At 39.8% G+C, this 17,099-nt stretch overlaps 1 protein-coding gene across 1 annotated transcript in view; it reads right to left on the bottom strand.

Moving 5' to 3' along the window:
• The window catches only part of IQCM (IQ motif containing M), a 478,048-nt gene that overhangs the window by 205,800 nt on the left and 255,149 nt on the right, over positions 1-17,099 (bottom strand). The window contains exon 11 of the mRNA XM_070769022.1: positions 6,088-6,232. Within this exon, the coding sequence (XP_070625123.1) occupies positions 6,088-6,232 (145 nt within the window). The remainder of the gene's footprint in view (positions 1-6,087; positions 6,233-17,099) is intronic.

Here is a 17,099-nt window from a genome sequence, read left to right as displayed (position 1 = left end):
TGGACAGTCCTGAGGTATCAACAAGGTCAAGAAACGTTTAGTGATTGTAAAGGCTAAGTTCTTCAGTCCTGTCCTTCTCTGTGACCAGTCTCTGTCCTTCTATGGACCATAACCCACCAGGCTCCTCTGTCCATGGGATTCTCCAGGCAAGAATCCTGGAGTGGGTAGCCATTCCCTTCTCCTGGGGATCTTCCCCACCCAGGGATTGAACCTGCATCTAGCTTAGGTCTCCTGCATGGAGCAGGCAGATTCTTTACCACTAGCACTGCTTGGGAAGCCCAATTGCCTGAATACAAGTAGCTATTCCAGATTCTGAAACACAGCTGAAAATAAACATAAATATCTATTAAGTATCTCTATGACTGTCTCTATATTCAAACAAGCAAACTAGAGCAGTTGCTATTGTTTTCTCCATTCATACTGCCTTGTCCCTTACATGTCTGTGCAAACTAACCTGACTTTCTAAATTGCCAGCATCTACATTTCATTGCCTAAGGGCTCCCTCTGGCTGCAGGACTCTACTCTGCCCACCTGTGCGGGGAGTCAAAAGTGCCAGGGAATCAAGGCTCCTCTTGGAGTTGCCCTTAATCTCTGACTGGGGGAGTTGGTGGATAAACACAGCCCTTGTGGCAAGATGGCTCCATTGTTCCCTAGAGGGATTAAGCTCTGGTTGCCCACATGGTCATCTGGGGGAGAATGCCCTTATGTTCTTCCTTCATTCTCTTCTCTGTCTTTTCTTCTCATTTCTCCATTCTACTAACAGTATTTCCTGGGATCAACTCCCCAATAAGATAGCAGTATTCCCTCTCACTTTTTAAAGGATTTTTAAGTAAATGGAGTCCCAGGAGTTTCTTTTTATTTAATCAGTTAATTTGGCTGCACCCAGACTTAGCTGCAGCATGAGAGACCGTTGATCTATGTTGCGGCATGCAGGATCTTCAGTTGAGGCAGGCGAACTCTCAGTGGCAGCACGTGGGATGCAGTTCCCTGATCAGGACGGAACCCACCTCCCTGCATTGGGAGCACAGAGTCCTAGCCCCCTGGACCACCAGGGAAGTCCCTCTGTAGTTCCTCAGTGAGCAAAGAGTTTGCTCTTTCTCTGTCTCTCTTACTTGTTCTCTTTCTTCCTTCTTCTTCCTGCCTTTCCATCTCTCAAACGCTTTGCTCCTTCACACTTTTTTCCCTGAAAACCAAGCTGCTGGATGGGGGAAACTGATCGGAGTCCCATGGCTCACCTAGAATCTCTCTCTTTTTCTCTCTCTGATCTCTTTCTTCCTTAACCTCCAGCCACAGAAAATGAGGCATTCTAGCTCAAAGAATTCTGGTTATTGGTAAATATTTTTGATACATAATTTTAGCATAATTAATAAAGTTAATGAAAGCTATCCTTTCAAAAATATTTTTGAGCCCTTCTGATAAACTGGTATTTTGTTAATAGTGAGTGTATACTATTGAACAAAACAATCACAGTCCTTGTCTTCATGGAACTTACAGTCCACTGTAAAATAAACATTTTATGACTAGCTAAAACTATCAAAAATGTAGCATCTTTACATCATAAGGCAATAAGTTGCTGATTCTGATTAAATATTATTTACTCACATCATTTTGTTACTACTGTTTCAAATTTTTTAAAGAAAAGTTACAAAAGAAGTTTTATATTGAAAACAAAATTGAGGCGGAGGTACAGAAATTTCTCCTAAGCCCTTTATCTCCACTCAAGCATAATCTGCCTGCCCCTATTATCAATTATCAACGGATGCACCAAGTGGTGCCTCTGTTACCAAGGATGAACCTACACTGACCTGACATCCTCATCACTAAGGTCAGTAGTTCACCTTAGGGCTCACTCTTAGTCTTGTGTACATTCTTTGGGTTTGTGTATCCATCGCTGGAATAATGTACAAAATAGTTCCGTGGTCCTAAAACTCTGTGCTTGCTAATCCATCCTTCTTCCCACCCCAAGCCACCCCTAGCAACCATCGACCTTTTCATTTTCTCCACAGTTGTGCCTTTTCCCAAGTATCTGGTAGTTGGAATCATATAGTATGTAGCCTTTTCAAATTGGCCTCTTACACTGAATAATATGCAGTCAAGTTTATCCCGTATATTTTCACGACTGCTTCATTTCTCCTTAAAACGAAATATTTCATCTTCTGGATGCACCAGTTTATTTACACATTTACCTACTACTGTAGGTTGACAGCTTGGAAGGCTGCTTCCAAGCTTTGGCAATTACAAAAAAGCAGCCATAGACATCCATGTGCAGGTTCTGTGTGGATATAAACCTCCTGCAGCTAAATACCAAGGAGAATGATTGCTGGGTTGCATGGTAAAAGCGTGTTTAGGGGTTCCCAGGCGGCACTAATGATAAAGAACCTGCCTGCCAATGCAGGAGACGTAAGAGAGGTGAGTTTGATCCCTGGATCAGGAAGTGGGCATGGCAACCCACTGCATTATTCTTGCCTGGAGAATTCCATGGACAGAGGAGTCTGGCAGGCTACAGTTCACTCGCAAAGAGTTGGACACGACTGAAACCATTTAGCACGCACACACCAAACTGTATTTCATAATGGCTGTATTATTTTGATGTTACACCAACAACGTGAAAGGATACTCCACATTCTTATCAGCACTTTGGTGTTGTCAGTGCTCTGGATTTTGGCCATTGTAATAGATGTGTAGTGGTATCTCTTTGTTGTTTTAATTTTTATTCCCCTGAAGACAAATGATGTGGAGAATCATTCCATGCATTTAACTGTTTTCTGTATATCTTCTTTCCTGAGGTCTCTGTTGAGACCTTTGGCCCATATTTTAATCAAGTTCTTAACTTTATTGTTGAGTTTTAAGAGTTCATTGTATATTCTGGATAACAGTTCTTGGTTAGACATTTCTTTTTCAAATATTTTCTTGCATTAAGTGGCTTACCTTCACATTCTCTTGCGACCCCATGAACCCCAGCAAGGCAGTCCTCCCTGTCCATCACCAACTCCCGGAGTTCACCCAAACTCATGTGCACTGAGTCGGTGATGCCATCCAGCTATCTCATCCTCTGTCATCACCTTCTCCTCCTGCCCTTAATCCCTCCCAACATCAGGGTCTTTTCCAATGAGTCAATTCTTCACATGAGGTGGCCAAAGTATTGGAGTTTCAGCCTTAGCATCAGTCCTTCCAATGAACACCCAGGACTGGTCTCCTTTAGGATGGACTGGTTGGATCTCCTTGCAGTCCAAGGGACTCTCAAGAGTCTTCTCCAACACCACAGTTCAAAAGCATCAATTCTTCGGCTCTCAGCTTTCTTCACAGTCCAACTCTCACATCCATACATGACCACTGGAAAAACCATAGCCTTGAATAGATGGACCTTAGTTGGCAAAGTAATATCTCTGCTTTTTAATATGCTGTCTAGGTTGGTCATAACTTTCCTTCAAAGGAGTAAGTGTCTTTTAATCTCATGGCTGCAGTCACCATCTGCAGTGATTTTCAAGTGAAGTCGCTCAGTCGTGTCCGACTCTTTGCGATCCCATGGACTGTAGCCTACCAGGCTTCTCAGTCCATGGGATTTTCCAGGCAAGAGTACTGGAGTGGGTTGCCATTTCCTTCTCCATAGAGCCCCCCAAAATAAAGTCTGACACTGTTTCCATTGTTTCCCCATCTATTTCCCATGAAGTGATGGGACCAGATGCCATGAACTTTGTTTTCTGAATGTTGAGCTTTAAGCCAACTTTTTCACTCTCCTCTTTCACTTTCATCAAGAGGCTTTTTAGTTCCTCTTCACTTTCTGCCATAAGGGTGGTGTCATCTGCATATCCGAGGTCATTGATATTTCTCCCGGCAATCTTGATTCCAGCTTGTGCTTCTTCCAGTCCAGCGTTTCTCATGATGTACTGTGCATACAAGTTAAATAAGCAGGGTAACAATATACAGCCTTGATGTGCTCCTTTTCCTATTTGGAACCAGTCTGTTGTTCCATGTCCAGTTCTAACTGTTGCTTCCTGACCTGCATACAGATTTCTCAAGAGGCAGGTCAGGTGATCTGGTATTCCCATATCTTTCAGAATTTTCCAGTTTATTGTGATCCACACAGTCAAAGGCTTTGGCATAGTCAATAAAACAGAAATACTGTTTTTCTGGAACTCTCTTGCTTTTTTGATAATCCAGTGGATGTTGGCAATTTGATCTCTGGTTCCTCTGCCTTTTCTAAAACCAGCTTAAACACCAGGAAGTTCACGGTTCACATATTGCTGAAGCCTGGCTTGGAGAATTTTGAGCATTACTTTACTAGTTTGTGAGATGAGTGCAACTGTGCGGTAGTTTGAGCATTCTTTGGCATTGCCTTTCTTTGGGATTGGAATGAAAACTGACCTTTTCCAGTCCTGTGGCCACTGCTGAGTTTTCCAAGTTTGCTGGCATATTGAGTGCAGCACTTTCATAGCATCATCTTTCATGATTGGAAATAGCTCAACTCGAACTCCATCACTTCCACTAGCTTTGTTCGTAGTGATGCTTTCTAAAGCCCACTTGACTTCACATTCCAGGATGTCTGGCTCTAGGTGAGTGATCATCATGATTAACTGGGTCGTGAAGATCTTTTTTGTACAGTTCTTCTGTGTATTCTTGATTGGGCTCTGCTAATACCCAACAGTGAAGAAGGCAATGGCACCCCACTCTAGTACTCTGCCTGGAAAATCCCATGGACAGAGGAGCCTGGTGGGCTGCAGTCCATGGGGTCGTGAAGAGTCGAACACAACTAAGCGACTTCACTTTCACTTTTCACTTTCATGCACTGGAGAAGGAAATGGCAACCCACTCCAGTGTTCTTGCCTGGAGAATCCAGGAACGGGGGAGCCTGGTGGGCTGCCGTCTATGGGGTCACACAGAGTCGGACATGACTGAAGCGACTTAGCAGCAGCAGCAGAAATACCCAACAGGTTAGGTTCTGGTTAATTAGTTTTCCTTGAAGGCAGGCCTTATTAAGAAGAACAGAGTGCTCTGGCATATTTCAAAATGGTTCATCTTCTCATAACTATCCTGGGAATCTGATTGAGCTTCTGTAGGTAAATATCACAGTACTGTGGTGGTCCCTTTATGACCGGATCCTCCTGGAATTTTTAACTCAGTGTTGTCCACATTGAGCCAGCAGCCATTTGTCAATTATAGTTCATTTTTCTTAACCAAGTGCCAGTTCCCATATCAGATTCTGCTCATGAGTCTCTGCTCTGGTAACCTGGGACTGCCTGTATTTGCAAGCCTGTCTCTCCAGTTTGCCCTATATCCTCCTCCCGTCTCTTAAAGGTCCAAGAAGAGCTGTTGATGTTTTAGTCTGTTCAGATTTTTTATTTGTTGTTAAGATGGAGTGATGACCTCCAAGCTCCTTACATGCAAAAGCAAAAACCAGAAGTCTTCATTTATTTTTAAATCAAGAAACAAACTGTAATATTCATTCTAATCCTAAGCAATACTAAATATAATAAAAATCAGGATCTCTGAAATTTAAAATAGAAATTGGAAAACTTGTCCGTTGCATGGACTTTCAACACTAAAAAGCAACATATATTGGATATCTGTTGTTTTGTCTCCTCAGTGTCCATGAACTGCTATTCTCTTATAAATACATAGTTTTCCTTTGAGGAGCTCCTCCCTCCCGCCAATGAATATAGCCCCTATGCAACTCCCAATCAAATTTCTTTGTCCTACACCAAGGCAAGGTGTTGAAGATATAACTCAAGCTAAACCAACCAGGAGTTCTCTCCTTAGAATTTAAATTTAAAGCTCAAGAATATAAAGTCATAAAGTGATAGCATCTTTTGTATCCCCCCAGAGGCAAATAAGAGATTGCCCCTTATTTTTTGCTCCCTAGATCTCTGGAGCTAATCTGAAATCTGATTCTTTAGCCATCTTTCTTTTAAATTTCCTTTTTTTTTTTAAGCCAAAATGGAATCCTAATAAATTAATCCTCATATGTCACCTTAAAATGCAAATAGCTTGCAGCAATAAAAATATTGTCTACTTGTGTTCTCTGTAAGGTTTTAATGGTTAAATAAATTCCAAACCTAAAATCAAATCAGAAAAGGCAGCCTCACTCACATTTTTTTCTGTCCATCCACTCCTCCAACTCTGTAAGGTTTATAATCTGTCTCGTCCTCCAAAGACCAAGTCGGTATTTAACACGATGGATTTGTCTGCAGTACATGTTTATAACTGTCCTCAGATCTGGTCCATGATACAAAGCCTATAAAACAGCAATGTAAACAACTGAACTCCTAATATATTTCTGTTGTTTATACTGAATCTGATTGTGCCCTATTCATTTCATCTATTTCACCCAGTTTCTTAGAGCATTTATTTATGTTTCTAAATAAGGTTAGCAAAGTACATGCATCATAGAGTGGTATGATCTAGAGAACATCATTTTGAGTTGCCTTGGCATCACATACTTATGCTTGCCATAACGTAGAAGTTTCAGTATTGAATAATTTCATAGAAGCTTCCTAGGTTGGTGTAGAGATTTCTATAATATGTAGCCCACTTAGCCAGAAAAAAAAAATAAAAATAAAATTTTTACTAAGGCATTACTCTGTAATGGATGATTCTGTCCACTCTGGGTGCTCAAATCCTTGTATTTTCTTTCTTTCAGAAACTGTATATTTATGTGTTGTACTTATTTTTCACTGGATTTTTTCAGGTTTTATCATATGTACATACCTGTTCTATCAGCTCGTATTTTATTCGTGACTACATTTTTCTGTATGCACATTTTCTACATTCTACTCAAATAAACTTTTTCAAAAGTATAAAAATTCATCTATTTCATTTTTTTCTAAATAACCAGTTCCATCTTATTTATCCATTCAATTATTTTTACATTTTATATTTCTAGCTCATTACTTTCTCTACTTATCTTTATTCCTTTTTTAAGGTTTCTTTTCTCCTCCTTGACTTCTTGAATTAAAAACTTCATTCACCAATTTTCATTATATTTTTAGGAATCTATTTAAGGTCATGAAATTTATTCTGAGTCTGCTTTCATTTGATATGCTTTGCATACTATTACACAAGTAAAAACCCTAAAGCATGAAATGTTTAGCTTTCCCAAGGTCCTATAGTTATTAAATTACAGAACTGGTTCTAAATCCAAAACAAGGATACTTTACAGTCCACACTTTTAATTACATACTATATTCCTCTTAATTTACTTGAATTTCATATTTTTCACCCATTCTGTAAATTTTTGTTCTAGTTCTTTCCTAGTTTATTTATTATTACACGTATGACTGATTGTTCTTGCTCTTGTCATTTATTTTCTGTTTTGTGTGATTCTTTAAAGGTTGTTTTTATTATTTTATTTTTCTTCACCTTTGTTTAGTTTTGTGGTTCTTCTCTGACATTTTTAGATACTATGTTTAAGCCTATTATTTCTTAATTTGTCAAAATTTTCAATGAAATAATATTTCTTGATTTACCTGAAAAAAAATAAATCAGCATAATTTCACTACTTTCCTTTTCTCCTTCTACCTGAATTCCATCAGAATCGGGCAGATTCTCAATGCTTGCTAGCGTCTTTCAACACTTAATTACATTTTCCAATGTGTAATTTTAATCTCCCTTTTGTTCAATAGAGCTTTGTCACTCTGTTTGTTGTTGTTGCTTTGTTTTGTTTTAAACAACGAATGGGTCACACTTTAGGAGCTCTCCCTACCATGTGAATCCTAATAAAAGGCAGAGCTCCTGTCCTTCAATTGGAAGCCACAAATCAGATGCTCATGACCAAACCTCCTCTGTTGCTAGGATGCAGACATGTGACAAAGCCTCATCCATTATCTACACAAGCCTCAGGTTTTGACTAGAAACTAATAATGCTTTTAAAAGGGAAACAGTGGGAAACCTATTTGTGCGGAAGAGTAACCTTGGCACAATATCCATTTTCCAAGGGCGGCATTTGCAGAGGGAGTACAGGATTCAGCGGCTGCATCAGAATTTGTGCAGGATTTGACTGCAGTCCAGGGAGCTGTCTAGGCTAGCCTTCACCATTCCTCTGTGTTTCTGAGCTTACTTCTTCAGACCTCTGCCCAAAATTTTACTCAATACCTTTCTGCTTAAATCTGTCAGTAGGTTCCTCTTGCTTATAATTAAGAATCAAGCACTGTTTTAATTGTATTCTTAGAATATAAACCAAAAGGTCTCTGCGTAGAGTGCAGCTTAGTTGAATGGTGACATTTGCTAAGGGAGAAGGAACATTTGGGCAGTCACCAAACCCAAGCTGAGTGTTCTTTCCTCAAAATTTAATAAATACTCTTTTGAGGACACAACCCATCTCATGAAGAAACCCTGCTCAGGTCTGAGGCATTCAGAAGGCTACCTAGGTGGTTTTCATGGTTAAGAAGTTGGGTCAGAGAAAATGGCAGACGTCCATCTGTGTGCTTCTTATTATAGCATGCCTCTCTGCCAGCCTTCTGTACAGAAATATGCCTTAGTTACGATGCCATGTCATCTCAGTATGCAAATCTTTCACTATATTTCTAAATTTTTCTGCAGATGGAATTAATCAGAAAAATGTACAAATTGATACAACAGCAATATTTAAATAACAGACAATGCAAATTACTGATTATAATTTTCCAATCCATGTTGACTTAAACTGTAAATGTATCATGCTTATCATACATCAGGATTAAAATGTTTTTACAAATAAAAGTCTGCTTTGTATTTGATATGATCACGTCTTTTGTTCCTAAGTAATGAATTTATTTCTTGTTTGGTTAATTCCACTACTATATGATACTTAGTGGTACTCAATTTCTTTGATTACTAGCAAGAGTAGCCTCTTTCCATATTTACCAACCATTTACGTTTATTCTACTGTGAAGTGCTAGTTCACATTTTCTACCCATTTGGCCTAGGCCTTCATTCCTGGAAGCATTGGGAATCACTGACCTGACCCTCTTTATCACACCGTGTCTGGACTTTCTTGATCTAACAGGTTTCAGTTTTCCTCATACGTCTCTAGCTATTGTTTCATTGTTTGTGAAATCCTCACCTCTGGCTTCCCCTCTGAGCATTGGTCTTTCTCACTCTTATCTTTATATGCCTCTCTCCTTACTTTATATACTCTCTGGACAATGACATCAATTCCAACGGCTCTAGACAGTATCACTAATAGTGATTCTCAAATCTATGGATGAAGGCAGAGTACAGGAGGGCATCCTAGGGGAGCTGAATAAAATTATACATCCTCTCACCCCTCCTCCAATGTCTTGAAAATAATTTATTCAAAAACATGAACCCTGAATATTCTAGACCTTGTGAATAGATTAATGAACAGAAAAAATTCCTGATAGAAGGGACGATAATCCAATGAACATAAAATACATATTACATGGTAGTAAGTAGTGCAAAGAACAATAGTGTTTTTAATAGAATAAGAAATGATCAGAGTAAGCGTTTTTTTGTTTTTTTTTTTTAATAGGGTAGTATTGGGCAGGGTTTATGATAATGTCACAGTGAGCAGAGACATGAATGAAGTAAGAAAGCCATGGAGTCATCTGGAGAAAGAGCTTTCTCAGAGATAAAGTGATAATCATTGCCAGATTGAGCCATTTTAATGTGTGGGAGGGTTTTGTATTCTCCAAATGTGTTAAGGTAGAAAAAGTTTTAGAACTTCTCATGAACCCCAAAAGCTTCCCTGTGGCCCATCATCTTTCTGAGCTTTAGACTCATGTACCCAACTGCTTCCCAGATGTCTCAAGGATGTTGCACAGGCACTTCAAGCTCAGTGTTGAAAAACGGACTCTACCTCCCTTCCTTTCCCTCCACCTCTCCTACTCACGTCTCCTAAGTTCTATATTTCACAACCATTCATCATGTTGCTCAAGACAAAAGCCTCAGAGCCATTATTGACTCCTCCTACTTCCTCATCTCCAAATCCAATCAATTTCAATACCCTGTCTCCTGTCCATTTCTCCATTTACCCCAGGTCAACACCATCATGCACCAGATTACTGAATAAGCATACAGGTGGTTCCTTCTCTAATTTGTGATCCTCTTTACTCAATTCATTGTCCAGAGTCAGTAATTTTTCTAAAATAGCAAATCTCTTCATGTCACTCAGCTCCTCTAACGTCATCCATTCTGATACACTAAGTATAAACTCCTTAGTATGTTTTTAAGAACACTGTTCGTCTGCTCCTACCTTCCTGTCCCTATATTGCCACTGTCCTCCCAACCAGCCCCCCAAATATTCTGTCTCACCTAAGGCCACTGATATTTTCTTTCCCCGGGCCTACACTCTCTCAACTTCCCAGTCTACATAGACAAAACACACTTCCCAGACAAAACACAATTACTCTTCCTCCTCCAGATCTCAGTTTCATGGGACTACTCCCATACCAGACAGAGGCCTTTGGGTTAAATGGTCTAAGTTCTCATTATTAAATACCTGAGACTTCCTCCATTTCTGTCTGGACTATTTGCTCTATGCACCAGGTAAGAAATCAGACCCAGTAAATAGCGACTATGATCAATTTTTTTTAAGTATTCTAGAATATATTAATATAGTTCTCCCTGTTTGTGCATGCATGCTTGGTCATTCAGTCATGTCCAGCTCTTTGAGACTCTTTGAACTGTAGCCTACCAGGCCCCTTTCTCTGTGGAATTTTTCAGGCAAGGATATTGGAGTGGGTGGCCAATTTTTCCTCCAGGGGATCCTCCCAACCCAGGGATCTAACCCTTGTCTCCTGCATCACCTGCACTGCAGATGGATTCTTTACCACTGTATCACCTAGGAAGCCTGGAAATAAATAATGCTGATAGTTAAACGCAGCAATCTCTGTAGTCTCCTTATGGATGATATAATATAATGCTGCTTCATTATTTCTAAATAAACCCAATCTGGAGTATTTCACATAAACGATAGAAATTGTACAGTCTCTTGAGGTACCTTAAAGTGACATTCTAGCAGATACTGTCAACAGTCATAAGCTCTGAAGCGCCAGCCAAACAATATGACTATGGAAGTTTCCCAGTGGAAGGATTGTCACAGTCCTGACAATTATCCAGTGATACTCTGTGTGGCCTCTAGACCAGAAAGTCTATTAAGAATTCCCCCAACAGCAACCCTGCACAAAGGCTCAGCTCTGGAACCGGACTATGTATGCATTACAGGCCTGCCACACGAGCATTTCAAGTGAGCAAAACAACGTTAACTATATCGACAGAGCAGCCATCCAACATACAAAGCAGCATACCAATACTGGAATAAAAAAGAAAATGATCGTAACAAGTTTTATAACCAAATTGAAGCCAACAATCTAGTTTATATTTGTTGGGATCCTTCAAAAAGGTTTCTCACTCTTTTCATTTCAAATTTTACCTCCCTATAGAAATTAAAATTTTTCTTTGTCAACCTCTCCCTTTCATTATCATCTTGGGCCCATTCCTGCTAAGTTTTCTAGACCTATTTTGTCCCAGATGTTGTAGATGATGGTAAACATTAGGAACTGCTGGAATTAAGTTAAATTATGATATAACTGGGCTTCCCTGGTAGCTCAGCTGGTAAAGAATCTGCCTGCAATGCAGAAGACCCTGGTTCTATTCCTGGATCAGGAACATCCCCTGGAGAATGGATAGGCTACCCACTCCAGTATTCTTGGGCTTCCCTGGTGGCTCAGCTGGTAAAGAATCTGCCCGCAATGTGGGAGACCTCAGTTCAATCCCTGGGTTGGGAAGATCCCCTGGAGAAGGGAATGGCAATTCACGCCAGTATTCTAGCCTGGAGAATTCCATGGAGTGTATAGTCCATGGGATCGCAAAGAGTAGGACATGAATTACATTATAATATGTATAATGTCATGCATATGACATGCTATATTTTTTATGTTCATATATACATGTTATATATGTATGGATCTTTAGTGCCCTGACAAACTTCTATATTTTGTTGTATTAATTCATTCAAAAAGTCATTTGTTGAGTACCTGTCACATGCTAAGCACTGTTTTAGGTATTGAACACAGTAGCAAACAGGACAGAAAACAACATAAACAAGCATACACAAACAAGTAAATAAACATGAAAAACAGCAAGTAATTGAATGTAGTTAAAATGAGAGAGACTATATGTGTCAAAACAATATGTGGTATTATAAATAAAAATAGTGTGTACTCCCAAACAGGTCATATAGATTGTAGTGTCCATGACAGACATCTAAACAAAAGGTCAAAATGTAGAATGACTAGCACAATAATCACCAGAAATGGAGAAATCAGCTCTGCTTGATGGACCAGAGAAGGTGTCTCAGTTCAGTTCAGTTCACTTCACTTAGTCCTGTCCGACTCTTTGCAACCCCATGGCCTGCAGCACGCCAGGCTTCCCTGTCCATCACCAACTCCCGGAGTTCACTCAGACTCATGGCCAATGAGTCAATGATGCCATCAACCATCTCATCCTTCTCCTCCCACCTTCAATCATTCCCAGCATCAGGGTCTTTTCCAATGAGTCCAATGAGTAAGTTCTTTGCATCAGGTGGCCAAAGTACTGGAGTTTCAGCTTCAGCATCAGTCCTTCCAATGAATATTCAGGACTGATCTCCTTTAGGATGGACTGGTTGGATCTCCTTGCAGTCCAAGGGACTCTCAAGAGTCTTCTCCAACACCACAGTTCAAAAGCATCAATTCTTTGGCGCTCAGCTTTCTTTATAGTCCAACTCTCACATCCATACAGGACTACTGGAAAAACCATATCTTTGACTAGACAGACCTTTGTTGGCAAAGTCTCTGCTTTTTAATATGCCATCTATCTTGGGCATACTTTTCTTCTAGATGTGGACATTTAAGCTCTTAAAGAAAGAATTGGAGTTTATTAGAAAATTAGGGAGGAAGAGTAATCCAGTCTGAAAGGTCAGCACTAACACATAAGATAATAGTAATCAAACAAGGAATGAAATGATTTGGGCTTTGCTGGGGCACAGGGTATTAATGAAAAAGTGTCTTGTGATGAGCCTGGACAGCGGGAAAAGGCCAGATCAAGGAGCTCATGTGTGCTGTATACTACAGAATTCATAGTTCATCTGATAAGCAATATGGAGCCATCAAAAGACTAGAAGGAATAGAATAAGGTCATCAGAGTGCACTTTCCTCCATTGCACGTGACAGATTAAATGGGAGTAGGTCTACAGGCAGGGAGACCAATTAGGAGACTACTGCAGTTCTCCATGCAAGGGGGTGATGAATAGGAGATCTGGCAAGAGCCCCGTGAGGAAGAGCAGCATAAGAAATATTAAAGAAGTGGTGACCAACTGAATACGGAAGTGAGCAAGTTGAAGGAGACTAAGAAAACTCCAGGTGTATAGCTTGGACAATGGGTGCTGGGTGAGTTCACCAAAATAGGCAGTACAGGAAAGGAAGAGGTTTGTAGAATAAGAAAATGAGTTCATTTAAGGCTCTGTGGAGTCTGATTTAACGACGGACCTTGCAAACAAGCAATTAAATGCCTCAATCTGGAGCTAGAGAGACCAGCCTGGGATACGGCTTTAGATTAGATTAGGGAGCAATTAGCCATAAAGTAGGTCAGTGATATAATATGTAGAATAAGCATGGGCTTTGGGGTCAGACAAAGGTTTGAATTCTAGCTTGGTCACTTACCAGCAGTGCAACTCTGGTCAAATGACTTAATTTCTCTGAGCATGAGTTTCTTTACATATAAAATGAATATAGCAGCTATTTCACACAATGAGCGAAAGATTAGCTATACGGAATGTTTTACTTCAGAGTTTTACATGCTTTATCCTATATAATCATCTGAACTACAAATGTATGTTCTATGTATATATTTGCTCAAACTCCAGGAGATAATGAAGGACAGAGAGCTGTTGTGCTACAGTCCATGGGATCACAAAGAGTCAGACACAACTTAGCAACTGAACAATAAAATGTACATATTAATGCGTGTATACATATACATACAGAGACAGGCAAATGGATTATGCACTAACAGCATCTCAATGTTCTCAGAGAAATGTATTCAGGAGGTACGGTACAAGGCCATTTGAGAGGGCTCCTCACAGAAAATCAAGCAATTCAGGTGGGCACTCCTGACCTACTCTTTCATTTCTAGCTGGTTTTCTAAATTTCTTTATTAGTAGACTTCAGGTGAGAGTATGTTTGGATTTCTCTCAAAGGTTCACCAAAATCCATCCATTCAGTTTCTCCTGCATTTGCCCAGCCAAAATAGGTCCTTATGATTTATTTTGACTGTCAGGACTGCTATTTATAAAAGTTGCTAGGTGGATATGTGTGGTTTCTTTTTAAGGTAAAGGTTTATGCTCTGCAAGAGTACCCAGGAGTAAAAGAAGTGGAAAGTTGCTTTAAACAGAGAATGAGCATATAGCATAGGAGAAATAAAACCAATGCAAAGATAGGTACTCTGAGCCTTAGGGTAAAAGTAGTCCCAGGACTGTTGGGTTAAGGATAAGCCAGGCATTTGTTCACAGTCTCCAGATTGACACAATCTGCAACTGTCATAAGAGAAGATTATTCATAACAATTTTTTAAACCAAAGAACTTTATTTTGGAAAAATCATAGGTATATTGACCAGCTTACTATTCAAAAGTCTGTTAATTGAATGTAAATGTGCACTGATGAATGAATGGATAAAGAAGCTATGGTTTATACATAATGTATGTGCTCACTCAGTCATGTCGGACTCTTTTCTACCCCATGGACTCTAGCCCGCCAGGTTCCTCTGTCCATGGGATTTTTCCAGGCAAGACTACTGGAGTGGGTTGCCATTTATTCCTCCAGGGGATCTTCCCGACCCAGAGATTAAACCCACGTCTCCTGCCTCTCCTGCACTGGCAGGCAGACACTTTACCACTGAGCCATATGGGAAGCCCCATACATATAATGTTTTATATTATAAATATATATAAAGCATATATAATATATATTTATATGATACGTGTCTTATATATAATTATACAGTCATATATATAAATATATGACTATATATAATTATATATATTATGTTTATATAATATATACTATATTATATATATTAAGCATATATATTATATATAATAAGCATATATAATATATATTATGTATAATGAGACATTAGTGGAAAAAAAGAATGAAATCTTGCAACTTCTGACAACCTAGTTGATATCAGGATAGAACTAGGGGATATTTTTTTCCTTTTTTTCTTTTTTGACCTAGAGGATATTATGGTAAGTGAAATAAGTCAGATCAGATCAGATCAGTCACTCAGTCGTGTCCGACTCTTTGCGACCCCATGAATCGCAGCACGCCAGGCCTCCCTGTCTATCACCAACTCCCGGAGTTCACCCAGACTCACAACCATCGAGTCAGTGATGCCATCCAGCCATCTCATCCTCTGTCGTCCCCTTCTCCTCCTGCCCCCAATCCCTCCCAGCTTCAGAGTCTTTTCCAATGAGTCAACTCTTTGCATGAGGTGGCCAAAGTACTGGAGTTTCAGCTTTAGCATCATTCCTTCCAAAGAAATCCCAGGGCTGATCTCCTTCAGAATGGACTGGTTGGATCTCCTTGCAGTCCAAGGGACTCTCAAGAGTCTTCTCCAACACCACAGTTCAAAAGCATCAATTATTCGGCGCTCAGCCTTCTTCACAGTCCAACTCTCACATCCATACATGACCACTGGAAAAACCATAGCCTTGACTAGACGAACCTTTGTTGGCAAAGGAATGTCTCTGCTTTTGAATATGCTATCTAGGTTGGTCATAACTTTCCTTCCAAGGAGTAAGTGTCTTTTAATTTCATGCCTGCAATCACCATCTGCAGTGATTTTGGAGCCCAGAAAAATAAAGTCTGACGCTCTTTCCACTGTTTCCCCATCTATTTCCCATGAAGTGATGGGACCAGATGCCATGATCTTCGTTTTCTGAATGTTGAGCTTTAAGCCAACTTTTTCACTCTCCACTTTCACTTTCATCAAGAGGCTTTTTAGTTCCTCTTCACTTTCTGCCATAAGGATGGTGTCATCTGCATATCTGAGGTTATTGATATTTCTCCCGGCAATCTTCATTCCAGCTTGTGTTTCATCCAGTCCAGCATTTCTCATGATGTACTCTGCATATAACTTAAATAAGCAGGGTGACAATATACAGCCTTGACGTCCTCCTTTTCCTATTTGGAACCAGTCTGTTGTTCCATGTGCAGTTCTAAATGTTGCTTCCTGACCTGCATACAAATTTCTCAAGAGGCAGATCAGGTGGTCTGGTATTCCCTTCTCTTTCAGAATTTTCCAGTTTATTGTGATCCACACAGTCAAAGGCTTTAGCATAGTCAATAAAGCAGAAATAGATGTTTTTCTGGAACTCTCTTGCTTTTTCCATGATCCAGCGGATGTTGGCAATTTGATCTCTGGTTCCTCTGCCTTTTCTAAAACCAGCTTGAACAGCAGGAAGTTCACGGTTCACATATTGCTGAAGCCTGGCTTGGAAAATTTTGAGCTTTACTTTACTAGCGTGTGAGATGAGCACAATTGTGCGGTAGTTTGAGCATTCTTTGGCATTGCCTTTCTTTGGGATTGGAATGAAAACTGACCTTTTCCAGTCCTGTGGCCACTGCTGAGTTTTCCAAGTTTGCTGGCATATTGAGTGCAGCACTTTCACAGCATCATCTTTCAGGATTTGGAATAGCTCAACTGGAATTCCATCACCTCCACTAGCTTTGTTCGTAGTGATGCTTTCTAAGGCCCACTTGACTTCACATTCCAGGATGTCTGGCTCTAGGTCAGTGATCACACTATCATGATTATCTGGGTCGTGAAGATCTTTTTTGTTCTTCTGTGTATTCTTGCCATCTCTTCTTAATATCTTCTGCTTCTGTTAGGTCCATACCATTTCTGTCCTTTATCGAGCCCATCTTTGCAGATAGAGAAAGACAAATACTGCATGATTTCATTAATGAACAAATAGAACAGAAAAAAAGTCATATATACAAACAGGTTTCATGGGTATGAAATGTACAGTACGGAGAATATACTCAATAATTATATGATACCTTTGTATGGTGACAAATGATAACTAGACTTGTTGTGGTGATCAGTTTGAAATATATAGAAG

Source organism: Bos indicus, chromosome 17 (assembly GCF_029378745.1).
Source record: "Bos indicus isolate NIAB-ARS_2022 breed Sahiwal x Tharparkar chromosome 17, NIAB-ARS_B.indTharparkar_mat_pri_1.0, whole genome shotgun sequence".
NCBI classification, from domain to species: domain Eukaryota; kingdom Metazoa; phylum Chordata; class Mammalia; order Artiodactyla; family Bovidae; genus Bos; species Bos indicus.
This window is presented reverse-complemented; position numbering and strand designations above follow the sequence as displayed.